This window comes from Magnolia sinica, chromosome 12 (assembly GCF_029962835.1).
Source record: "Magnolia sinica isolate HGM2019 chromosome 12, MsV1, whole genome shotgun sequence".
NCBI classification, from domain to species: domain Eukaryota; kingdom Viridiplantae; phylum Streptophyta; class Magnoliopsida; order Magnoliales; family Magnoliaceae; genus Magnolia; species Magnolia sinica.
In genome coordinates, this window is record NC_080584.1 from 62,656,871 (window position 1) to 62,684,441 (window position 27,571).

The window sequence follows — 27,571 nt, forward strand, 5'->3', positions numbered from 1 at the left end:
ATGGGGTGCATTTGCCACAAACATCACGGTGGGCCCCACCCAGGTTCCGACCGCAGGAACTTCCTCCCTCGTGGTCGCTGGCATTCCGCGTCCGAAACACACTCCTCTTCCACTTCCGTCTCTTGTTACCCGACACTACCATCTTCTCCGGCCAAAAAGTGCGACGCTCGTAATCAGGTCAGCTCCCTCTCTCTCTCATAGCTGCTCTCTCTCTAGCCTTCTTCCCATGCACCGGTTGCGCCCTCTCTCTCTCTCTCTCACTCTCTACATCTCTCTGTCTAACCGCCGCGAATATCTCCTTTATAAACGATAGTGGCAACGGTCCGAGAGGGGGATTGCATTTTTCAAAATCACTGATATGGGGAACCCAAATACCCCAAATCCAACCTCCAAATGCACCCAAAAACCTCAACAACTTCTAAATACCCCCAAATACCTCCAAATCGTCACTGCCAAACAACCTCTTCGAGTTTAACTCATCTGCAGATTTTTTATGAGTTTTGAAACGATTAGACAACTTATTACTATATTTGTTAATTTATACTATTTCGGGAAAGTGTTTATTTCAAATCAAAGGTCTAGTTTTTATTTTGGCTTATACAATGCCATTGTATAGGATGTAAACATTACTTAATTCAATTATATCAAAGTTCATTTCTTGTTTTTAGAGAATTTATCTTTCTTTGTCGATTCAAGCTCTACACTTGAGAAGCAAATGATGATCTCTTCTCTTTATCCATGTACCTACCACATTAATCATCTCTTGTAGAGCTGGAGCGTTCGTATGGCAAGCTTCCTCTTCCATTCTTCCCCGCACTCTCGAAGGATTTTCAAAACCTTTGGATGGCGAGTATAATCTGCCCTTTGGACAAGGAGTACTCTGATATAATTGCAGCCCTGCTCGTGCCTCCCTCTCCTCAATCTTCTCAGGCATTCCATCTCCAACGATACCTTTCTCTTGTATTTTTATTTTCCAAACGCTCCCTCTGTTTTTATACACATACCCCTTTTCAATGTGCCTAAAAAATGGGGTGCAAGTATATAAAAAGGCGGGTGTAAATATCAATTTGGTTGCCTGTGACATAAGTTGACATTCTCACCCTTATTTTTGATACAGGACTACTATGACCAGCTTATTACAGAAAGGCGATGTCATGGTCTCGAAATTAAGCAAAGTGAAGAACATGGAAAGGGTATCTTCTCTATCTACTCATTTTACCCACTGTCTACTTAATACGCCTATCTTTCCTATTTTCGGTTATGCTATGGTAAAGATTTTATACTTTTATTTATTTATTTATAACCAAGAATAGAAATGATGGCGTGTTTAGCAGTAATAGTCAGTGTAGATATTCACTTCCTTTTGCTGTAAATTTGGCATGCCTGATGATGTTTACTCCACATAATAATATGTTGCGGAGAGTGATTATATAATGCTTGATCGAGAGGAACATCGTTTATTTTAATTGGCCTAGAAATGGTACAGGTGCGGCCCACCATCATGTAAACCGAGCCATTTGTAGGTTGGCTCCATGATATGATGTTTCATGCCGTATATCTCAGGGATGGTCCTGAACATATTGTGAAAGGGGAATTGTTTGCATGTTATCTGCGTGTTTTTTGTTCTGAAAAGTAAGACTCGTGGTTTTATAATCCAAGCCATAAAACTCTCCTCAATGAGACAATCCTAACCATTCGATTTGTGGTCCACAAATGGATAGTTACGAAGAGAAATGCAACAATGGTCTACATTCAGCTGATCAAAAGTTCCAAGATTGGTTGTTGGGATATACCGATATGGGAAATATTTGGGGAGTAGTCCACTAGCAGTGCGAGGCAATATACCAATGTCTGGACTGCTGAACTGTGGGTCCCAGTTTTCAGAACTGAAAATCTGTGTATATTGAGCAAACACATAGGCTATGTATCATATGATTCCTCAGCTTAGGATGCTGAAAGTGGCACCAAAGAGGGGGTATCCATCTCTCAAGTCAGAGAGTGGATCGATGGCTGCACGAGGATCCGGCCGGATTCTTACTCCATCAGACCGATTGGGCACAATGAGTTATGGTGTAAAATCGCTCCGGGATTAAGCTCTGATAGCCTGCTGATGGCAGGAGTGATACATTCAGACGGTCCAGTTCTTAGAATCCAATCCTGGGACGATTTCTCTATCTTCGGAAAGGAAGATGTCCAGATCCTCATCTGGTGGATTCCCCTGGAACTATGTTACGAAGACTTCTTTGTTTCGGCCGCCTCCTCACTCGGGATCTTCATCGAACTCGACCCCCTGACAAAAAATGGCGAAGAGATGGGAGTTGCTAGGGTGCGTGTCCTGCGGAACGAGGGAGAGATGCTACCCAGTCTTATCCAGGTTTTCGTTGAAGGAATACCATTTAATCTCCCTATCCAGAAGGAAGAGCGAGACAGGCTTGTTCCAAGGTGGGGTGCTCGGTGGAGAGCGAAGGAAGCTGACCTTCCTCTCATGGCGTCAGCTGTGATCCAGGGCCAAGAAGGTGCACGTAATCTGTGCTCCCGAGGACCACCGTTTCCATTTTCTCTTGCCACAGTTGTCGCCCCTGACGCCTCGGTCAGTCTCCCATCCCGAAGAGAGACGCATGTCGACAACGCATCGACGCCTGGCCCGCATCGCACACTCCACCAAATACGTGTCCTCCCAGCTTCTGTATCGAGCTCTAATTTTGATACCTTATCGCCACCTCACCCCTCTTTGTCGGATAGGAGGGCAGAGAGCTTGACATGTCAGCAGCAACAGAGTTTCGACGGTCAGCTTCAGCGCACGTGTGGGACCTCTCCTATCTCAGGAGTCCTTCATGTGAGACCCGAATCCGAATCCGGCCGAGCTAATGTTTCTTTAGGTCGATCCGGGTCTCACGAGTCGGGTCCAAACCCGGTGGAAGCGGATACCCTTATTAATCTAAACTATCCTAGTCCCCCAGACCCGGAACCTCATTGTATCCTGATCCCCTTTCATTCGAGAGAAAATGACTCCTCCATCTCAAGTACTCCAACCCAAACTGCTGTCCCCTCTCTGAATAGCCCGTGGTGCCATCCTTGAGCACAATCCCGCCCGTTCAAATCGATATTGGTCTTCTGATGTTGGAGTAGATTTCGACAATTTCTCCATGCTGTCGGAGAACCTTTCATCGCCGATCTCCAGTCTCCCTTCCAACCCCTCTGCTTCCTCTGATCAGATGAACCACGGTCTCCTCACGCTTTTCCAGGAGGACTGCGGTGTCGAGATCATTGAAGCCAAGCCCCTCCAGTGCTGTGCAGGATCAGACTTGGCCTCTGTTAAAGGAGACGGGCTCATGTTCATTGACGCTGCCCACAGAGCAAAGATCCTCGACGCTATTCACAAGAAAAAGTGGATCAGGGACACAATTGGCCACGTAGGGAGATCCTTAGGCCTGTCTTTCGGGGACTGTCCTGAGGACTTCATTGCCCTATTCCAATGCGTTGAATCATGCGGGAGGCCTCTCTCAGCTTCATCTTCCTCCCGTCGATGAACCTCCAGATTAGGTCGCAGCAGAAACCTGCAGCATCTCAAGTCGTAGTCCGGCGAGCTGAATTCGATCAACCTATCCATGACAAATTAGGGTAATCGGGGCAACATCATTACCAAATGAAGATCATCTCCTAGAATGTTAGGGGAGTGGGATCCAAGAAGAAGAGATGCCTCATCAAATATCTATGTAGCAGACACAGGCCAAACGCCATCTGTTTGCAGGAGACAAAAGTCCAGCTCTTCAACGATAGGTTGATGGGCACTTTATGGAGGGCAACAGACGCAAAATGGAATGCGCTGGACTCGACTGGTAGTTCAGGTGGTGTCCTTCTAGCGTGGAGGTCGTCCCGGTGGGCTCTGCAGAGTAACAGGACAGGTGCTTTCTTTGTCTCTGCTATTTTGCAAGAGATATCGTCCGGTGTTCAGGTCCTTATTGCCTCAGTTTATGGCCCCACCCTTGATGCTAGTAGGGCAGATTTCAGGGAGGAATTGAGCCTTATTCGTCAGAGCTTCTAAGGACCCATTTGTATCGTTGGAGACTTCAACATTATCAGATCTGTTGTTGAGAAATCTCATGGGAAGCGCAACTCCCCCGCGATGGTATCTTTCTCGCAATGGATCGACGATTAGGAGCTAGTGGACCTTCCTCTGCTAGGCTCCAGATTCACTTGGTCAAATGGCTGAGCCTCTCCAATCCTCTCTCGCTTGGACAAATTTCTCCTCTCTAACGACTGGGTCGATCTTTTCCCTGCGGTCTCTCAGTTGGTCCTTCCCAGAGTGACGTCCGACTGCTCCCCCGTCTTTCTCTCGAATGAGGACCATAATTGGGGGCCAAAGCCCTTCAAGTTTGATTCCTCTTGGCTTAGAATAGAAGGATTTTACCAGATGATAGCTGAATGGTGGGCTGCCTTTCAGGACGATGGTTTTGCAGGGTACTCGCTGTTTTCTAAACTGAAATAGCTAAAGGCGCGTCTGAAGCTGTGGAAGCAGAAGGAATTTCATGCCAGAGAATAGGAAATAGACGCGCTGTTATTCGAGCTGCACAAGAATAGGATAGATCAGGAAACTGAATCTTCCCCCATGTTCCCTGTGTCGATGAGAAACAGAATCTAGCTGATTCAATCCCTCTCCTCAAGGGCTCTTGAAAAGGAAATTGCTTGTAAGCAGAAGTCAAGAGCTAAGTGGATTAAGGAGGGGGACACGAATACCAGCTACGTCCACAGAATTGCCAACATTCATGCCAGCTGTAACAAGATTTCCAACATTATTGTGGAAGGTGTCAGAATTGAAGATAAAGTCTCCATTGCTGAAGAGGCGATCTCGCACTTCAGCTCTCTGCTCAAAGGAGAGGAGTGGCAGCATCCAAGTCTAGATCAACTTCATATAGAAAGCATCTCGTCGGATGAAGCCACTCAACTGGAAGCCCCGTTCTCCGTTGAAGAGGTGAAATTAGCTATTGATTCTCTCGGCAGCGAAAAGGCCCCGGGGCCGGATGGTTTCCCTATTCTGTTCTTCCAACGCTTCTGGGAGGTCATCAACGCAGACGTGATGGCCTTTTTCAAGGAATTTTTCGATAGAGGCAGATTGTCTAAGGGTTTGGGGGCTTCCTTTATCGCCCTCATTCCCAAAATGCCAGGGGTTGCCTTCTTCCAGGACTTTAGACCGATCAGTCTGGTTGGAGGGCCGTACAAAATTCTGGCGAAAGTCCTTGCTTCCCAGCTTAAGCAGGTGATCGGCAAGGTAATCTCGGGCCACCAAAGTGCCTTCATAGCTGGGAGGCAGATTATCGACAACGCTTTAATAGCCAACGAGTGTTTGGATTCTAGCCACAGGTCCGGGGTGAAGAGTCTTGTTTGCAAATTAGATATCGAGAAAGCTTATGATCATGTGGATTGGAAATTTCTAGACTACATGATGAAGAGGATGGGCTTTGGGGACAAATGGCGCAAGTGGATAAGAGAATGTATCGGTTCGGCGTACTTCTCGATGCTTCTCAATAGGTCCCCCAAGGGGTTTTTTAAGAGCTCTAGAGGCCTCAGGCAAGGCGACCCTCTCTCCCCTTTCTTTTTTCTCAAGGTGGTCGAGGCCCTATCAAAGTTCCTCCTTAAAGGTCTTTCTATCGGCATCCTAGGAGGCATTCATATCAAAGGAATGAGCAGCCCCATTTCGCACATTCAGTTCGCAGATGACACATTTATCTTCTCTGAAGCTATCCCTGAGCTGCTGCAAAATCTGCGCACAACTATCTGCTGTTTGGAAGCCGTGTCGGGTTTGAGAGTCAATCTCGCCAAATCTAAGCTGTTCGGGGTAAACATAGAGCTTGATGAGCTTGAATCTTTTGCTAGAATTCTCCACTGCTCGCCTGCTGCCCCTCCATCTACTTTTGTGGGGTTGCCTTTATGCATTGGCAGTCCCCCAAAGTTCTATTGGGAGAAGGTTATCTCCAGAGTTCAGAATTATTTGGCTAGATGGAAATGTCGTTATCTGTCGTTGGGAGGTCGTCTCACTCTCATCAAGGCTGCCCTCTCGAATCTGCCGCTCTACTATATGTCCCTGTTCAGATGCCCAGGTCGATTATGCCATCCATTGATAAATTAAGGTGTGACTTCCTTTGGCATGGCAGGGAAGAGAGGAAGTTTCACCTCTTGCACTGGAAAGAGGTGTGTCATCATTACAGAGCAGGCGGGGCTGGTGTAAAGGATTTAAAGGTTATGAATCGGGCTCTCCTTGGCAAGTGGATTTGGAGATTAGGGATAGAAAATGGGGCCTTGTGGAATTCGGTTATTAAAAGTAAATATGGTAAATCTTCGGAAGGCTAGTGGACCAAAGCGTCTTCACTCTACAAAGCGTCGGCAATCTGGAAAAGTATTCTAAAGCAGAAACAAGTAGTCCTGAAAGGCATGGCTTTTGAGTTGGGTATAGGGTCTAGAATTCATTTTTGGACTGATCTTTGGATCGGTTCCTCCCCCCTGAAACATAGATTCCCTAACATCTATCTCTTAGCCCCTTCAAAGGACTCCTTTGTAGCTGATTGCTATGACCTCTTTGGCAACAATATCGTGTGGAATCTGCCGTGTAGATGCAATTTGTAGGATTGGGAAGTTGCTGAATATGTGGAATTATTGAATTGTGTTGCCGCAGCTTCTCCAGATCAGTCCGCTGAAGATTCCTTAATTTGAAACTTGGAAAAGGATAGTGTTTTTTCCATAAATTCCCTGTATATCTCTCTTCTCAACAGCCCGGTGGTCCTTGAAGCTCAGAAAGTCCGCTGTATCTGGAAGTACCTGGTCCCGCCAAAATTCCAGGTTTTTGGTTGGCTTGTGTGTAAGCAGAAAATCCTCACCATTGATAATCTGTGCAAGAGAGGTATGTTTCTCGTCAACATATGTCTATGCTGCATGCGGAATGAAGAGTCTGTGGATTACCTTTTGCTTCACTGTCCCTTCTCCTCCCAAATATGGGCCGAGTTCTGCCTCTGATTTAATGTCAGTTAGTGCGCCCCCAGCTCAGCAGCCCTTTTCCTCCAAGCCTAGCACGGGGTTAGTTTCGGTAATTTCAGAACCATCCTATGGAGGATGGGCATTCTCGCAGTCTGGTGGGCAGTCTGGGAGGAAAGAAATCAGAGATGCTTTTCGGATGTCTCTATGTCTGCTCATGTGGTTATTTCTAGAGCTTAACGCCTATTGATTGAATGGGCGTCCCAAGTAGATAGGCTTAAGGGTCAGGATCTTTGTTTTATTGGCATGTAACGTTTTTTGTTTTTTGGCTTGTTAGGAGTTTCTGCCCTCTCAGCAGATTCTCCTATTTTGTATCTCCTTCTCTTTTAATATATATCTATATCTTTCAAAAAAAGAAAGTGGCACCAAACTGTAGATGGGTCTCATAAGCCAAAGATCACACTGAACGTATGATCTGAAATATCCAGTCAGCGGCCATCAAGTGTACGGTTAAAATGTAAAATAGCCAGCGGTCTAGTTCAGCAGTATGTGTCCATGTGTCCATTTTGAGGCATGTCCTATCTATAGTTGGGTGCGATTTGGACTGAATTACTGCATACATGTATATGCTAAGTGTACAATAGCTATATGCATGCTTATGGATGGTCATGCTTTGCCAGACTATAAACTAATTCATAACATTTCCATACGTGGATAATATTCTCATGCTTGAAAATGCAAATGCAAGAAATGATGCATATGCATATGATCTTAGTGTATCGCCTAGAATCTCTTCGATGATAGTACCCCCATATATATATATTTTGTGTACACCCAATAATTTTTATGACATCCAACCCGCTTTGGTACAGTATATACTATAGAGTACAGTTCTATTATAGTGTATTGCAGCTGCATTCCAATGCTTTGCTGAAGATTATGGTTTTTTGCAGACTGGGTCTAAAAAGTTTTGTGCTCAATTACTAATGTGTGAGAAAACAGGAAAAATTGGAAAAGTTAGAAAAGGCATTACGAATGATGCTAGAAACAATTCGTAGATCATACTTTGCCTTTTCAATGTTGAGGATTATCTTTTACATTTTGTGATCTATTAGGGTGTGTTTGGATTGACGGTAAACTAGGGAAGGCAAGGGGAAGTACAAGTGTGACATAAGCGGATGGTAAAGTGATATTGACGTTGGGGGAAGGAAAACCTTTTCACCTGTTCGTTTTTACTACAGAAACTGTCTGGTTTGAATTTCAATTTTCAAAGGGAAACATTTTTCCTTCCAATTTTGTACTAAAAGTGTCACATCATATAGAAACCTCTTTCCCATCAATTGATATTTTGAAAAAAAGGTTTTACTCCCTTGCTTAGCAAAGGAAATTGATTTCCTTCTCCTTTTATGTTTATCAAACAGAGAAAAATGTCAAATGAAAGCCTTTCCAAAGGAAAAATGAAAAAGAGAAACAAAAGGAAATGTCAAATCAAAGGAAAATTATTTGCTTTCTGTAGTACACCCTCAACCCAAACACTCCCTTAGCAAAATCTATTTGCACTGTCTATTCACTTTTATTGTACTTCTCATGAATTGTGATATCTTCAATTTGGATTGGCAACTGCAGCTGTCTATGCAAGCTTGGAATTCAAAGAGGGGGAGTTGGTTTGTAGGGACCAAATGCTTGTTGGTGCTCAACACAGTTCGAATAAGGTTATGCCAATGACCATGTTTTTGCTTTTATCTCTATCTAATCTTTCATTTTTCCATTCTTTCTTTGGAATTTGCAGTTTCTTCATATTCTTGGGCTAGACTTCTATATGGTTTCTCTGTGATTTCTTGATGGTGGTGCCTCATCCACTGTACATGTGGCATACATGGTCACTCGGTTCTAATGAGGATGTATCGTGTCCTGAAATCGCACTTATTGGATGTATGTAGCCGTCCAATTTGCGGCCAACACACGCCTAGGAGGAAAATGGTCAAATGTCCAAATTAGTTGGATGTGTGGTTAAGATCAGTCACTCGGTGTGATTTTTGGGCTTTGCTGCTCCCACAGTGGCGCTGACTATTTTGGTGGTTGGCATTGAAATACATATATGCCATGTCCCACGTGTATGGTGGATGAGTAACCGCCATCCAACAAGTGTGGAGGTCATGCAGTGGTTTAGTCTCCCTCTTCTTACATTGGCCTCTCATATATAGTATATACATATCGCTCAGTAATTTTTTATGTTTTGCAGGTTGACTGCCTTGTATGTAGCTACTGTTTTTGTTATATTGGTTCAATAGAACTTCAGATTGGTAGGAAACTCTATTTGCAATCTCTGGGATTACGAGCAAATACAGAACATGATCATGAGACATCTTCACATTCTTTAGAAGAGGCTTGTCCAGTTGAATTATCGGATGAAGAAGATAATACTCTCATGGTGAACTATGACAGTGTACAGTCATGTTCTTCAAGTAATATGAAGAATTACAATCATGTACCAAAAGAGGTCTTGGAGGCGCTAGTAAATGGTAGCTTGGCTTTGCCTCACTCTAAGCAGTTTACATTGCCTTCGGTCATTCCATGTCCTCGAGGGTGTGAAGAAGAACATTACTGCAGGTGAACAAAGCTAATAAATATGCGCACCTCATGTGCAAATTTTCATTATTGTGTTCAACCCATCATTATAGCCTTGTCCCAACTCCCAACTATTTGGGGTTGGGATTACTATTCCGTTTTGCCAATCATATCCAAAGCAAGAATTCTTATGATTCTTGGAAAAATTTCTACAATGGGCTGCTCACTGGACATAAATTCTGCTCCTTTAACTGCGCTGGGGTTCAGTTGATGCATGTCACACATTGCTTCTTGGTGAAGTTTCCATTCATGGGATGCATGTGATTGTGAACTTTCACATGCAACTGTCTTTCTTGCCAACATATCACATGTCTATTGTATTCAATCCATGTAATCCTATAAAGACTGATTCTAGTTATAGAAAAATGGAGCCATGTTAACTATAATTACAGGTGTAAGCAATAGTGAAAGCCTAGAAGTCAAGGCCGCAAGAAACTTCTGAGCAAGGGTTTATATTTTAAGTGTATATTCCATAAAATTTGAGTGTTTGTTTTTGATAGTTGGCTTCCACAGAGATTGTAGCTTTCTGGATTTGTATGAGAATTTGTTATGGTTAAATGTAATTTCTGTTGCTTTACTGTCAGTAAGTTTCTATGGATACTGATGTTATTTCCTACCTTAGTAAATGAAAGATAGATGTTGGTAACACAACATGTTTCTGTTCTAGAGTTTTGCTAAAGCTCAAATGCACCTGCACACTTCAAAAAGCAGCAAATCATTTCAAAATGGCACTTGTGTTTGACACTGTACCCATGCATCAAGTGGACCACATTGTGTAGATAACCTGGCCTAAAGATGGAGGTGATCCACTAATCACACAGGTCATGCCAACGTTAGCATCAAATAAATTGCCAACAGTGGCCTGCATGATGACTGGACCAGCCTAACATTTGGACCAGGTGGTTGGGCCCATTTGACTACCTACCGACATCCTTCTAGGCTTCTCTTTGTGCTTTTAGAGCCTTCAACTTGAACCAACTCACTTCATACTAGTGCAGTTTTTGGTCTCTGTTGCACATGGCCAAAGCATCTAAGTCGACTTCTCATATTATTTACCTATTAGTTTTACTCCTAAATTCTCTCATCTTTGTTCATCTAATTTTATCCATCCTCTTCTTGCAACTCATGCATCTCATCATTCTCATTTCAGCTACACTCATCTTATGAACGTGTTGTTCCTTGATTGCTTAACATTCTCTCCCATAAATCATGACTGGTCTTAAAGCAATCCTATAAAAATTTCCCTTCAATTTTGATTGGGTAAGATTCATTTAATAAATTTTGTAACTAATAAATAGCTGAATATCTAGATCAAAATTGACAGATGAAAGGGATGTGATGATGGTGGTGACAGGGAGTTGGCGGAGATAAAAGCTTGGTTCCAGAAAGTACTGAGTGAGAGTAGGGCAGGATTCAAGAGGAGTGGCAATTTGCTATTCGGGCATCCTTGGTAGAAAATTAATGGAAATGGACAACAATGGTCAGTAAAACAACGCTGAACATTTGGATGGCTCAGGATCCTCTAATCTGGAAGATCTTTTAGATATCCCCCAAGACTGGGCCTCATTAGATCAACACTCTTGATCATTGATCATTAGCCTGCTTGTACAAAATAGGTGTATTAGCAGTCATTCATGGTGTGACACATCAGGACCCAATAATTTCTACATGGAGGATACACCCCATGACATTGTTTCCCAAATGTAATTTGTCTGAGCTTGGCTACATTCTTTAATTTGGTTTAGTGATTGATGCCTATTTTTCTTTCATTTAATTCTAGGTACGTAATTTGACATACTTGTGAGTAATGTTGAATTGCCAACCTTTTGTAGCAAATTATGTGCGGAGGCTGATTGGGAATTGTTTCATTCCTTACTATGTACTGGAGAGAGCTCAGGATCCTCACGTTGGGAAGCACTTGTTAAATTTATAGAACATGCTAACAGTAAGATGTCAACTCCAGTGCACATTCTGCTCGATTAGAATCAAACAGTTCTCATTGGGAACCATTTTAATAATTTTCTTTTTCTCATTTTTGAAGCCACATTTGTGTCCTAATACTTTTTATCCCTTCTAATTATCTTTATATCATTTTCTTTCTTTCCAGGAACGAATGATATTTTCCTCCTTGCTGCCAAGGTACTCCTGATATTTATCTATTTTCATTTGTTTGAGATTTTAAGTTTTGCTCAAGAACCTCATGCACTAGCACTTATCATCACCATCTAGCCTTATCCCAACTAATCTGGGTCGGCTACATTAATCCTATTCCATCAGTCACTCTATCAAGGGCCATAACTTCGGTTAGACCATAGGTCATCGAGGATTTTGTTATTACCTCCACCCATGTCCTTTTGGGCCTTCTCCTTGCCCTCTTTTGAGAGACTTCAACTTGTACCTGCTCACTCCTTTGAACCGGTGCTGTTCGTGATCTCTATTGCACATGACCAAATCATGTAAATCTACTTTCCCTCATCTTATCAGCTATTGGTGCTACTTTTAAGTTCCCTTGAATGCGTTCATTTCTAATACTATCTTTCCTCATCTTGCCACTCATCCATCTCAACATCCTCATGTCAACTACTCTCATCCTATGAACATGCCGTTCCTTAACTGCCCAACATTTTGCCCCATAATGTATGGCTGGTCTTATAGCTATCTTATGAAATATCCCTTTCAGTTTGAGTGTTACATGATGATCACATAAAACTCCAAAGGCACATCTCCATTTCTTCCACCTAGCTTGAATTCTATGGGCATCCTTCTCAATCTCCCTACTCTCATGAATTGTTGACCCCAAATGTTGAAAGTGGTCCTTTTGGGAAACTTTTTGGTTGGCAATCTTAACTATTCATTGCTTCCATTCCTATTGTTACTAAAATTGCATTCCATATACCAACTAATTTTAAATCATTCAGATTCTTAAGCGTCTCTCCATAAATCTAGCTTTGTGCTTACACCCTCCCTCATCTTGTTAATCAAACTATGCCACTTGCGAACAACATAATGCATGGGATCTCTTCTTGGAAATGCTTCACTAACTTGTTTGGTTGCTCAATGCTAACCTTGGTGCAAGCGTACAGTAATTGGAAAGTCACTTGTCTATCTACTAGTGGTCCTCACATTTGTTACCGCTCCCTTATACATATCCTCAATCATGTCAACGTATCCTCTTTAAACTCCTTTCTTTCCCGACACTCATTAGGTTAACTCTTTAATTTTCTTTCAACCAGTTGTCAATTGTGACTAATTTTGAAGTATTTACGAGTATTCGATGAAATGATCATCACATATACTCTAATTTCGAAATTTTGAGTGTAGGTGATCCGATTTGAGAAAAATTCAAAAATTTCCCAATTTCTCCCAAATTGCTTACAATGTTGCACTCCAAACATGAAATCAGAGCATGTATGAGGCCCGATCTACTGATTTGTTAAGTCCTAGTCAATTTTCGGTAAATAAAAATCATTTTTTAATTAAAAATTATTATTATTATTATTATTTACTTTTTCCTTCAACCAGCAGTCAATTGAGACTAATTTTGAAATATTTAGGAGTGTTTGATTAAATGATCATCACATACATTCTAAATGTTATGCATTTAATTTGAATATAGTTGCATTAGTTCAGTCAGACAACACAACTTAGGACCTTATATGAAGAAAACATATTATGTGTACTTCTTTTTTTAGATGGTATGATTTAAAAGTGTGTATTAAGGTCTATTTTAACAATCCCTGAAGTTTCATTGAAAAATTCAACCATTTTACCAATGTTTCCCCATGTTTTGCAAAAAGTGTGATAAATTATATAATACGAATGATATATTCCGTGCGATAACCGATGCGTATTTGTATCCCAAGGATGCGATACGTAATGCGATACCGATATTTTGAACACTGACCCGACCCATTTTCATATTGTATGACTTGAACTTGGCTTAACCCCAATTCTTCTGTTTGAGTAATGAAACTTGATCCAAACCATTGATATGAAGATCCCCACTAGGGATCATGTTTTAAATATAGCAAGTAACCGAGCCTTGAGGGAGAGCTGAGTTGGTTTTGTCATGACCTGCTAGGACAAACTGATCAAGTCCAATTTGACTCGGTTTTGGTTTGAAACGAGTTGCATGCTAAAATGGGCACGTAAACCATGCCACGAATGGTTTAAAACTCTTATAGATTGGAGCCGGGTTGGGTTGAGTGCTGCATGTCCAGGTTGGGTTACAAGTTGTGACTCAACCTGAACCTGATCTGGATTAGAATCAGTTTACAAGAATCCGGTCTGAACCTAAACCAAACCAACCCAACCCAAGTTAGAATCAGGTTGGGCCAGTTGGGATCAGGTTGAGCCTGGCCCAATTTGAAGCCCTGATTAAAGTGCCCTTGGGTACACAGGCGTCTGCTTGTGACAATGATGGATCGGATTAAGTACTTCTTATCTCAAATAAATAAGTGAAAGAACCTTTGTATTCTATACAAAGTTGTATTTTTTGAGTGTTCTACATCACAAAGCTTATGCCCAATCATCTGCTGAACTTCCTAACTAAAAGGTTAGCAAAGGAAAAAAAGGTCGGTAAGCATCTCTATACACTATTCATGGGCAATATTTTGTGAACATGTTGTGTTCACTTTTTTATGTTCTTCTTCTTCTTCTTCGTTGTTTACTATTTTATTATTATTTTTTGCTTTTCTCAATGTTTTTATGCTCACTCTAATACAAGAAGACATCCCATACTTTTCTAACAAAATTACGTAAATTGAAAAAGGATAACGGTCAAACTAGCATATCACAAATGTAGAAAATTTTATGATATGTATATAGACAGATGGAAGTTAAATGATACCTCTTTCCTGATCATATTTCTTCATTTCCATTTTGTAGGTTATCTCATTCACGATTTTGAGGTACAAGAAGTTGAAATCATGTCATCAAGACCAAAAACAGCCTACCATGGTAAATGGAGTGGATGATTCCAGATTTCGTCTGCTTTTGGAGGCTTGGAAACCAATCTCAATGGGATTCAAGAGAAGGTGTGTCGTGTTTCTCTGTCATCTTACAATTGATGTAGCTTATCGATTTAGTCAAAGCATTTGCCTTATAATGTAAACAACGTAGAGATATTTGTGCATGGATATGTGAGATGTTGTTGAGCTAAGAATCTTATTAAAGTGCTATTGATGGACTTTTTGTTACCTTTGGAAAAAAAAACTGGACTCCTTGTTGATACATGCATATGCACGAGCTTCCCTAAGGCCAGCATGTATCTCTGCACACAGACATGCATGCAAACCTAGCCTTTTTGTGGGACATCCAAGTCATAGGTGGGCATATGTGTTGTTCTGGATATCAGGACAGTCCAGTCATCAGGTGGGTCACGTGGGAAAACAATGTTCAGCTTAACAAAATTTTCTAATGATCCACATCCACTGCACGTGTGCCCCACCTGATGAATGGACTAGCCTGATTTTTGAGCCTGATCATCTACAAGGGGCCCCCACCTGATGCTTGGCTCCAATGCTCCACATACATGAATGACTGTCTGCTGTGTGCGGGCTTAGATAATCTGATATACATTTTACACATGTAAACTGAACTTTCAGGCTTTTCCACTAGTAAAATACAGATGATGGATGCACCCTTCTCTAACCTCTTCATGTGAAGAAATGATGAGAGGCAAAAACATATTAAGTCATGTCATTTCTTGAACATTCCCCTTCAAGATTAGATGCAGTTTTGGTGCACCGAAAGTTTGCTTAAGACAGCTTTCGTTCCCTTGATAGACCTTTTATAAGGACATCCACCAACTGTTCGTTAGATGGACCATGTTGGGACTTTACCTGATGAGCTTCATTCTCCTCTGACAAACGATAATATACTCTTTTCTTTTCAAGATACATTCACTTCTTTTTTCTTTTTTTTTTCCTTTGATAAAAATCCAATCTTATCTAAATCATGTAAAAATAAATAAAAAACAGAGATATACAAACCATTAAAAGTAAACAATTAAACATCCATATACTAAATAATTTAACCATTCATTTGGACACACAAGGCTAAAGCAATCTAGCGTCCCTCCATGTTTAATATCTGAGTGTCCATCAGTGTCGAGAAGCTTACTTAAAATGAATACCATAATGAAGACAATTTTGAGAGTGAATTTTTCTTGCAAAAGATATTTTCGAAAAAATTCCTATCCTTTTCTGGTTGTAAAATGACCAACATGGCCCCATGTGGCACCTCATTTTTACAAGGAGCTGCACATAGGTGCCTTGTCCGCTCTTTGGAGTCAAGCACGGCACCTTGCTATGGTTCATGCCTAGGTCCTGCTCAGTCCCATAACTCGTTAGTACATTGGCATCAACACGTGTTCTGCGCCATTTTTATGCTTATACCTTCTCATGTTGTATTCAATTATATGAAACAGCATAATTTCCCTTGTATTTACCTATTCAATAAATTTAAGGTGTTATGGTTCCATTGATGCATATCATTAAGTTTTGAGTATCATAAGTTATCAGTTATTATGGATGTTACTCTTAATTTATTTCTTTCCTTTTTCATTGCATTTTCATGTTGCTTTGTTGTGGGAGTAGAAGATTATTGTTAAAACAAATTAAGACATGTATTTATAATATGCCTGTAGGTGGTGGGACTGCATTGCTTTGCCAGATGATGTTGATTGTCGTGATGAAACATCATTTAGACAGCAAATAAAGGAACTTGCATTCACGGTACGCTCTCCAGCAACTGGTGTCGTGCATGGACCATCATTTTTGGATAGATTTCTAGTGTTGCATCCCTCCTAACAGTATTGATTCTTCAGGACCTTTAAGTTGAAAATTGCACTAGTATCTTTCTCATAATCACTTGGAGAGCCCATTAGTCTCAATGGAAAACTGTGTACACAATATACAGAAATAAATATTTTATAATCTGATCTTTTTAGTTCTTCGCATGATTGAGCATCAGTAGGTTCAGTTTATTGTTATTATTTTATTTATTTATTTATTTTTGACTTGAGTTGATACCAGCAAAGTATCTTAGGTATAGGCTCAAGAAAAAAAAAAACGGACATCTATGTTTCTTGGGCATGGTTTTTTGGACTGGTACAGATCTTGTGTAGGATGTGTTTTACACCTAAATCACAGGGTAGATAGGCACTAATAAATATACATTAACATTTTGTTTCTTTATCATTAAAATATTTTATTAATTTTGATGTGTTTTAGGTTTGTCTCTCTCATGTTTGGGATCCATTGCTGTGCATGTACACATGAACAAAAAGCTAATGATGCCTACCTGTTAACCAAAAGATGGAATGTTATTGTTCAAATCATGGAAGCTCTTTGATTCTCCTGCAAGAACTGCTGCTCTGATAAAATGACTTGAGCATCCATGAAGCCATAAGGAGAAATCTTGTAATTTAAATGATATGTCCATTCTTACTCTCTGCTAGCCCATTCTGTTGAGGGTGTGAGGGCATGAGTAGAGGTACACCATTGATGCAGGACAATTAACCACTTGCTCTAAAAGCTCGAACTGATAGAGCATGGCGAATTAATCCCTTTATCTCATAGCCTGGGTTCCACATCCATGGGTTAGGTCCTCGGCCGAACCCTCCTTGTGGGCCCAAATCACATGGGTTCCGCCCCCTCGTGGGCCCCAAATCACATAGGTTCCGCCTTACACGAGCCACCTGCTTCACACGGGCCTCCCACCCCGAGTGTGTCCCTGCATCCCACAGGCCACCCCACTCGAGCCCGGTATGAAAATACCCCTGCATTAATCACCCCCGGTGAGGAGTCTTGAACATGAGACGTCATGCTCTGATACTAATTTGATGCAAGACAATTAACCACTTGCTCTAAAAGTTCGAACTTTTTAATTGTCCTGCATTAACCATCCTCCCTCTCCGAAGTTATGACTGAAACTAGATGCACTGATAGTTCTCCTTGAGTATAAATGCATCACTTCTGCTGTTTTTATTCAAACTAAGTTTTATTGTTACACAGATTGCATTGAAGTTCCATTAGTCTTTTTCCTTTAGAAGTATTTTTACCTGAGCAACCCTACTGAACATCAGCAAAGTAATGTGACACAAACCAGCACTCTTAGCAGCAACTGAAGTAGAAACCCCTACAACAAAACCTACAAGATGAGATGTAGAAATAGCAATGACAGGGCTCTATTGCACATTGCTTTGTACAGGGAATTCGTTGCCAGTGGGGTAATCTCATCTTATTTGAATAGAATTTGTTATCCATAAAAAAGAAAAGAATTTTTGTTATCATTAAAAGAAAATTGGTGGGTGCCCCAAGTTGCAACTCTCACAGAGTTGTTTACGCTATCAGATACAGTATTGGATGTGACCTAAGATAACCATACTTAGATTAACTAGACACTCTATAGTAATTGATGGCTGACAGGACCTACACATGGTGCCACAATGTCTAAGAGAACTCGACCGTCTTATTTCATTAGATGATGATGGTACAAGGAGATAGTACTAGAATGAGGTCCTCCCAGAAATGTCAGATAGAGGACTCTTTGCACTGTGGGCCCCTTTCTATTTTTCACCTTTTACTTTTATGTCCCATGTTCTAGCATAGAGATGATAAGTTATGAATGGTGAGTTCAGGTTCCAAACAAGAAAAAGGAGAATGATAATAAAGTTATGATTGAGTTTATATGAGTAAATAAAATGTTCATTATTTGCTTCACATTCATTAGGGTGTTATATATATATATATATATATATATATATATATATATATATATATATATATATATATATATATATTAATTAGATGGATAGATTGAAAAAATGAACAAAGCATATTTTAGATTGTTGTAATGCTTGTTAATGTTGATTATCATAAACGTCAGAGCTGGTATTGCCTTATCGTCATCATATGAGCATGTGATTCATTCTAAGGTAGATCAAAACATAGCAACAGTTGTTAACTACACACTTATTCCTGAAGTAGAGAAGCAAAACATGCAAGCTTGTCTCGAAACAGAAGACTTTCTGATTGGTGGGAAATGGATTTTTGCCAACTGGTAATGGTTTCCAAAACATCTCAGGCTGGCAAAAAACAATTTCCACCTGTTTTCATTGTGTTAATTGATCAACAATTTTCTTCCATCCGGGCTTTATCCTGGGACCTATTGTTTATGGGACCACTTGAATGGTGTTTTCTTCAAGATTTCCGGTGATCTAAATGTCTCAGTGCCCATGCGGCTTGCAAGCGAGGTCCTTTGCTGTCTTTATGAGTCGAATACGATGATCCTCAAGTGAAGCTGTGAAAACCTGACACTTCATGGACCATGATCATTGTCTGCTTGGTGACACAAGATGTGGTGAGGGATGTGTTGCATCAGTCTCCTCCTGTTGTGAAGAACTTGTCCTGGGGTAAGCTTTATGTCCGTGAATGCTATCTGCCTAACTTGAGTGCATTGTGGCTCATGGGTACCCTTAGAGGTAATTGAAATTGCTTCATTATGTCTTCCTGCAACTCATCTACCAAGGGGCCATAAAAATCATTTCCATTGTCATAGATTTGATGAATGCAGACCAATGCTAGCATCTTGTTAGCCTGGACCATCGTAATCACCATATTCATCTGAATAGGCAATCGTAGGAGCTGTTAGATCCAACTGCCAATAGTTACTGAAGTTTACACACTTCTTCTGGCCATTTGTCAAAGAATGGATCTCTGTCTTGATACTTCTCTGGTCCCTTGTCGTAGGTCAAATCTCCAATGGAGTCTGGGTACTCGTTAGGCACCTCATTGAAGATTGGAGCTTTGTCCAAATCCAACTATCTCACATGTGTATGAGGCATAACTTCATAGAAGAGATGCTCAAAAGCCATACTGAATTTGGTGATGATCAAGTGGTTGCAGTCTTCCACCTGATTATATGTGTAGATCAATGGACTACACGTGGGTTGCGAGCTATTAGATTTGTGTTATCTACTTGGCTCATAGTGTTTTAAGTTCAATGTGTTGAGTCAATTGTTTGATTTGTTATTGGAGGCCTCCAATCCGTCTTTCGTGTCTTCGGTATGTTGCCCATGACCTTCGTCATGTAGAGCCATGAAGGATGTATGAACAAATTTGCAAAATTTGTTGGGCTGATTGGATGTTTGGTTGGTTGGATGTGGTTGAGGTGATTTTTGGTGATGGACAGGTAATGTCTGTGATGGGGTTTATGGCTGGGATTCGGATGGTATGGCGGCTTGTTGTGGAAGGAAATGGAAATAGAAAGGAAGACTGTAGGGAGAGGTTACCTGGATCATTCAATTTGTCGAACACGTAGTCTTTGAAGCTAAACCGCCCCTCCTAAAGAACTTTGTCGATGTTCGAGTGATCTGTCGAACATGCGCAGATTGTAGTTGCAACTAACTCCTTAGAGCCTAGATGTGGATCCAACAATTTTATTGAAATCAAGGTATACAAAAACTGTTACATAAGGGTAACAACCATAAAAATTACGCGTTACGGGGCCGAAACAGCCGTAGTGGCCATTACAGAAAAAATTGCCTGTAGCGGCCCCGTAACTGTAACGGACCCATAACAGTACAGAAACATGTTTTTTTTTTTTTTTTTCAAAATAAAAAATAAAAAATAAAAAATGCCATAACGGCTGTTACGGCCTGTATCGTAACGGTAACGACAGTGGCTGTTACTACCACCGTTACTGTTATTGGTTGAAATTGATGTGCACAACTACAATTCACCGAACCTTCGTAGAAATTTGCATGAATCAAGCAATCATCGAACAATTGGTGTGTGTATCTACAATTATCAAATGGTTGTAGAAAATTGCATTGATCTCCGACTTGTTGATCCGACAATTGCAATTGTCTCCCTCCCGAAGAATGAACCCTACTCTGTTACCAAATTAAGCAAGCCCCAGTAGCACCGAATTCACGATGCAATTGGCTATGGGGTGAGGATTCCAAGCTAGCGAGGAGCTTGAGCATGGGTAATCTGAAACCCTCTGAAATTGGGGATCCAAGAGCGACTCAAGCTGATTGTTAAAAACTTGGCATACGTATGTGCAACTGCCTAAACTTTGTATGAACTTGCATTCATCTCCCAACTCGTTGATCCGACTCAACTGAATTGTAATTGTTTTCCTTTTGATGAATTGTGCCATATGATGCCAAGTAACATAGTCCGGGTTGTCGAATTCCCAACACTACCTGATACGGTTGAGAATACTAGTCTCAATGAGGACTCAAGAATGGAAATATGAAATCTTCCAAAATTGGGTGATATGCAAAGACTCAATGAAGATCAAAGGGTCTATTCAGAGTATTGGTATTGTTACATGTATCGATGACTGAGGGAATATTGGGAAAAGGAGGATTTTTTCAATGACATCTCAATAGATGTCAAACGATACATGTTTAAACATTTAGGTATCAAAATATTGCAGACAATAAATGTACATAATAAGTTTCCTTTTTATAAGGCCCTAAACAAGTGCTGTTGGAAAAAAAAAAAAAAAAAACAATTTATATGATATATTCAAAATGAGTTCATATTGTTCAAACCATACATTGCAAGTGATAAAACATGAGCAATACACCCAAAAATCAAAGAGAATGAAAACAATACCTTTGCCTCAAACCCACATGGAGTTACAAGGCAGTTCATAGTCATTATCTCTGTCCCCACATACATGATATATCCATGCATCCATTGTTGGAGTTATGTGTGCCCTTTCAAGCCAATTTGACTCATTCGATCGTTTTGATGTTTGGAATTTGGTCATTAGTGACCTCTTTTGGTGCATGGAACAGGTTCACTAGTGATCTACTTTATTATGCGCTTTATTGTTAATTTTGATTGGAAACTGGGACAGATTAATGGGGCTGTAAGGATTTCTCCTGAAATTCCTTTACCTTTGGGTAAAGAATGCAAGGGACACAACAGCCCAGATTGGCTAGTGGAGGTTGATGTTCAATACACTTGAGTACCCATAATTCTCCACAACCATCTCAGTGGGGGAAGGCAACCCCTGGTCAGTTTTATGGTCATCCTATGTGATATTAGCCAATGACGAAACGGGATGGATTTATCTTCACCATCTACATTTGGTTGTTGTTGTTCTTCACAGACAATAGTACAGGTCATTTGTTTGTTGAGATCTAGTTCTAGACTCGATTGAATATCTACATTGGATGGATCGTGTGAAGTCTCCTTACCAAGAGAACCCATCATGTTTGGACTGGAGCAACTTAATCGTGCACTAACCTGGACTTGTCCTCATACTTGAGATTACAAAGGACTTCAGGGGTCTTAATATAGGTCTTTGATACACCTTTGATATTACATACTGGTTGGCATGCGATATTGGGTTCTCATGTTAAGATTCAGGTGAGGCTTGATGTACTTTAAAAAAGAATCCACTTGTTGCCTAGGATTAAGTTTAGTAGCTAGACCTACCTCTTGGATGCTTCATCAAGCTTAAAATAGCCGGCCAACACCGTCATATGTTTTTCAGATGAATTTTAACCATTGGATTGTTTGTTTTCATTATAGATATGTTTTTATCAAGCTTGATGGAAATCAAATGGTAAGATCGTTTGATATCTAATTTAGAGCCTTGCATTGGGTTTTTGAAGGCTTAGATTGGATGCCAGAGTAAGGTGGAAGGACATTGGTCTGTTTGGGTGTGTGGAATGGGCAGGATGATGGATTTTTGATGTTGTAGGGCACACTGAAATTTGTAGGGTGGCTTAGTATGATAACAATTGCAAAAATGGATGAGTATTACTTCTCCGGAAAATGGGGTTTTGATTGTATATTTTTTTTTTTGGGTGGAATTTTCAGGAGGTACCAGCGTTGTCTGAGTATTGTCAATATGTATCACATAGATCAATGATTCAAGGGAACATTATAAAGAATTTTTGACAATAAATGGCTAAATATCGTGCAACACGGTGAATTTTATAATTCCTCTTCTTTATCATATCGGATACATACGATACTGATAATATTGGTCGATTTATTGATACTGCAAAAAAATTGCTCCCAGGTTGAATAGGATGACCCTCAAGTGAAGCTGCAAAAGCCCAGTACTTTGTGGCCATTATCTTGGCCTGCTCTATGATACATTGTGTGACAACGGTTGATCCCAATACCTCTGCATCATGTTTTAAACTGTATTTGTTCTTGTACGAATGTTCCAAATAACGACCAGACAGCCTGAATTTGGGCCACAATACATAGAGAATGGAGCCCAGCTGAGGATTAATCCGGATCTCACATGCATGTGGTGCATTTGGATACATGACGAGATTTGGACTTGGAATCCTACTCTCTTAAGTAGGCTTCTACTCTCTTTAAGTAGGCTTATAGTTCTCATCGAAGTTATAATTGGAGTTAGGTAGATTTTTTTTTTTAAAATCTTTTGTTCTAAGGATTCAATTTAATTTTGCAGTCGCTGCAGCTTCTCAAGGAAGCCATCTTTGACAAGGAGTATGCGCCATGTATCCTTTTATGTTTACAAGTTAGCGGCTCTCTGTTTATTGTGTGCAAAAGTGAATATCTTATTCATCGGGTGGGTTTCATCTATCAGACTCGACTCTGCTAAAGTATTTTCACTTGAAATCTATGGGCATATTATTGGCATGTTTGAGCTAAACAATCTGTAAGTTATGGCATTTCTGCAAGAATTATTATCATGTTTCCTTTTCTGTTTTCATTTATATTCATGTCGTAGTCTTCTTTTTAATAATAGCGTGCATTAAAAGGGGCATCTGGGGGTGTGTTTTGGTGGGAAACTATTCTCAACTGGTTTGCTGTGCTTCGGAAAGCATCCTAAATTATCGGCTTGGGGCTGCATGTCTCCTGATGCCAAGAATGTCTCCTGATTGCTGAGAAACCAGTTCTTAATGGTCTCTCATGTAAATCAGTGCTATCCTTTATCTTGTAAAATATATTAATGGCTGGTTTCATGTGTTAGCGTTAACTGAATCAAATACAGCAGCCCTAACTGTTTCATTACGAGTGGGAGAAGGAAGAGAATGGATTGAAGAAAGATGGCCTTTCAATGAATTTCCACTTTGGTGCTGGACGTCTTGGAGAGACCAAACATCCGACTTTTTCTGATTCAAATCCTTTCGGATGGAAAATCAGAAAAAGGTTGGGATACTCCATTCTGAACCAACTCTATTGGTTGTCCTCACGTACAAAAATCCTTGATAACATCTTTGTTATTTGTGTAGTGATTTAGTTGTAGCATCACCTGTGGAGGATTATTTTATATACATTATTGAGCTCCCATATCCTGATAAGGATAGTGCAATTCTCCCACCACTTGTTCTGTGACTTCCATAAGACTGCTCATTGAAGATATGCCAGTGTTGTTTCTGCCCTTTTCTTAGGATTATAACATCATATCTTGTAGGAAGAAGCTGAAAAAGTTACACAGCCCTTTCTAGATGCTCTTGGCGATGATTATTCAGTTTGTTGTCAAGGTATGGCTTAGAATTTCAATCCTTCTATGAGTAAATTCCATCCTTGTTGGCATATTTGAAATTTTATTAGGGTTCTTAATGAGAAGTTGGGGTTCTCTGTCTTGGAATTGGTTGTGTGAATAAAAGTAGGTTACTTTGTTTGCTTCTATATGATCCAATTCACAAAGTTACCAGTTGATTTATTTAAAAAATGGGTAATTTCCTATTTGGCTTGTGAATTGAAATGAACCAACAAAATGAGCACCGAAAAAGGCAAATATGGATTGGATTAGAAAGTTTATCTACTGTACTTTTGGAGTTGTGCTTAATATGAATTTGTCTAACATCAAAACATTTTTTTATTTTTTTATTTTTTTATAAATATTGTCAAAACATATATCCAAACAGTATTTGAATTATGGATCACACTCCAGACTCATGTTCCCTGCTTCATAACTGTTTATACTAGCTAATGACGAGACAGACCTTTCCCTGCATGGTCACCCAAACATGTTGCCTCTTCATTTCATGCTTTGTGCAATTATGATCGAAATTTAGCTTTCCAAATGGACTTTTGGAAAATCTTAGACACCTCGACGTCCTCTCATTTCCAATATTTTGCTTAGTGTTCATAGTTCCTATCGTTACTCTTTGCAAAATAAGCTAATTGTTGGTTATTTCAGATCTTCAACTTTTCATTTTATTATGTCCTTTTGCCTTAAGATGTTATATCCTTCTCAAGTGTTTGTTTCCCCTATTATGTTTCAGGCACTGCATTCTTTCCTATACAAAGTTGTATGAATCATTCTTGCTATCCAAATGCCAAAGCATTCAAAAGAGATGAGGTAATCATTGAATTTTGGTGTTATTTTTTACAGGGAGCCAAACATCCACCACATTAGGCTGTTAAGGGAATTGATATGTACACTTACTCTGTTTGATAGAGGCACCCTCTTTCTACTTTCATTAGTAGTGTAGTACAACTTTGCAGTATTGTACTAAAAAAAGTAGAAAGACAGGGTGAATGGATAAAAATAGCGCTCCCTTTAACTCGTTCAGTAGATTCACTCTTATAATACCACAATTGGTAGCTCTTGTCATGGCTATTGATGAGTCTTTTACTTTTTCATCTTAATCATATAGAATGGCTGATTCTCACTCTCAGGATAGAGATGGCCAAGCAACAATAATAGCTCTGCCGCCCATCTTGAAAGGAGAAGAGGTATTCACTTTCAGCCATGGCATCTGGTTCTGATTCAAGCTTTCATTTATAATTACAAAAAACCCTCTTCCTGGCTCCTGGATGACTAAGAGGAATTATATGCTCTTGATGCAATAGGACATGAACAATATCCTGGTGCTCCATTTTGTTCCTGACTTTTGTGCTGTTGGAACCCACATGTAGATCCCATTATCCAACAATAAATAACTCTTGGATCAGTGGCCAACGAACAAATGGACGGGGAGAATTATGGATCAGAGGCCCTTTTTTTTTTTTTTTTTCCTGTGTAGCTCACCCAAATGTTTGTACATCCTGTTATCATATCAACAAAGCTACATGTGGTGTGCTCCCACCTTTTTGTTATAAAAAAATGGTGGGATGGATATATGCATTTGACCTGGAAAACTTTTGGGGCATTCTCCATGGTGGGGAACATCATGTCAATGGTCTGGATCATTGGCATGAGTCCTACTTGTACAAATTAGATGCATCTAGTTACTATGCACACTAGTGCTTCAGGACCTTGTAGTTCCTTGAGGAATGATCTTTCATGTCTTTGGACAATCTTAGTTGTTGGGGATAAAAACATGAGCAAACACAATATTTGATTCTCACATGCTTGCAGATTACCATTTCGTACATTGACGAGGACCTTCCGTACAAAGAGAGACAAGCTTTACTTGCAGATTATGGTTTCAGATGTAGGTGCCCTAAGTGCCTTGAAGAAGAGGCCTAGATCTTCTGCCTCCCATCAAGAGATTTTGGGGTCTTAGGACAGCACATTTTGGGTCTTGGTACATGTGGGCTCGTGTTTTCTCAATCAAAATGATGTAATTGATAGGTTCCACCATAGATGGTGGACGCCCTATTTGCAGTTTCCATCTTATAAGGTGACTGCCGCTTGTCATTTGGACTTTATTGGGCGCCATTGCTGCAATGGCATATGTAGGGGCCTGCCTTGCATTTTTTTTTTTTTCTTGAATCGCGAATCACAACCTTAGATCTACATTGTTTTGGCACCAATGTTCAATCACCCATAGAAGGACATGCATATTTGTACTGTAATTTAATTATAGTGTTTATATATTTTTGATAAAATAATTTATATAAGGCATTAACAGGAGATGTTCTCATAAAAAATTATGCAACCTTTCTTGAATGAGTACATCTTCGATAGATGAATGCATATTAGATCTACTTATTTTGTTGAATGCACTTCTGCTTAAATATTGACACCTTGTTCGGATATACTTGGTTCCATTGTTCTTCAAATACTGATGTAATGTTTGGGTTTGTTCTTCACTTTTAATGCGATGCTTGGGTATATTTTGGAGCCAACCTCTTTTTCCATGGGCAAATAGAAAGGGTGGTAAAACCCAAGATATGGGTGTCTTCTTTGTGCTTCTCCATGATACATATGAACAGAGAGTAATGATCTAGTGGGCTAAGTGTTTGGAAACCTTCCCATGTATATAATTACATCTGGACTTGTTGACATTCACATCACCAATCTGAACTGTCTGTTAGGTCCAGTTCCCTCTTCTGCTATTGGGCAAAAATCACAGTAGTTAGTTGGTTCTAAACATCTGTGATTGTGCCTGTCATTCAAAACAATCGTCTACATCCATTTTTCATGCCACTAACTGAATGGTTTAGATAATCTAATCGGTATGATTATTTTCAAGACAGCCTTTGAAGAGTACACTGGACCTAATGGATGGTCTGGATAGGTGATGGAGATGACAGGGTTTATTTATTTATTTATTATTATTTTTTTAAAGATGGGGCACGCCCCTATAATTCTTATGGAGTGAACAGAGGATGTACATCCTGATTTTCGGATGGGCTCCACAAAAACTCCGGGCCTCATCTATCATATCTCCTAAATTGCATACACAAGATGGAAAAAGGAAAGGCTTGAACCTCCCTGAAGCACATCATGATCCAGCTGATCTCTCCTACCAGTAGAGGAAACCTATCCCTGCTCCTACTTAGGCCGATCTCTCCTACCAGCAACCTGAAGCTCATTAGAAGCTGAGACCCTGCCTGCAGAAACAAAAACAGGACCTTCCATCGAGACAACACAAATCCCTGCAGCTTAGATTCCACTCAGGAAGAGGATTGCCCCAGCACCTTAGGAACCAGACCCAAGCTCCGCAGAAAAAAAAAAAAAAAAAAACGGCAGCAAATGGCAAACATCCAGAATCATGCAAACCTCTTGCATCGAACACTTCGCCTGAGCTGCGCCTGGACCTCCAGGAGGAAGAACTTCCTGC

At 40.3% G+C, this 27,571-nt stretch overlaps 1 protein-coding gene across 1 annotated transcript; it reads left to right on the top strand.

Annotated features, from left to right (window-relative positions):
- LOC131221500 (histone-lysine N-methyltransferase ATXR2-like) lies at positions 1–26,553 on the top strand. Its single transcript, XM_058216774.1, has 15 exons — positions 1–177; positions 1,118–1,193; positions 8,593–8,678; positions 9,209–9,576; positions 11,427–11,539; positions 11,702–11,733; positions 14,482–14,630; positions 16,244–16,331; positions 23,056–23,104; positions 23,211–23,265; positions 23,843–23,916; positions 24,029–24,094; positions 24,842–24,918; positions 25,239–25,295; positions 25,921–26,553. Exons 1-15 carry the CDS (start codon positions 1–3, stop codon positions 26,029–26,031), a joined length of 1,578 nt encoding a protein of 525 aa, XP_058072757.1. The 3' UTR covers positions 26,032–26,553.
- Positions 26,554–27,571: the final 1,018 nt, after the last annotated feature.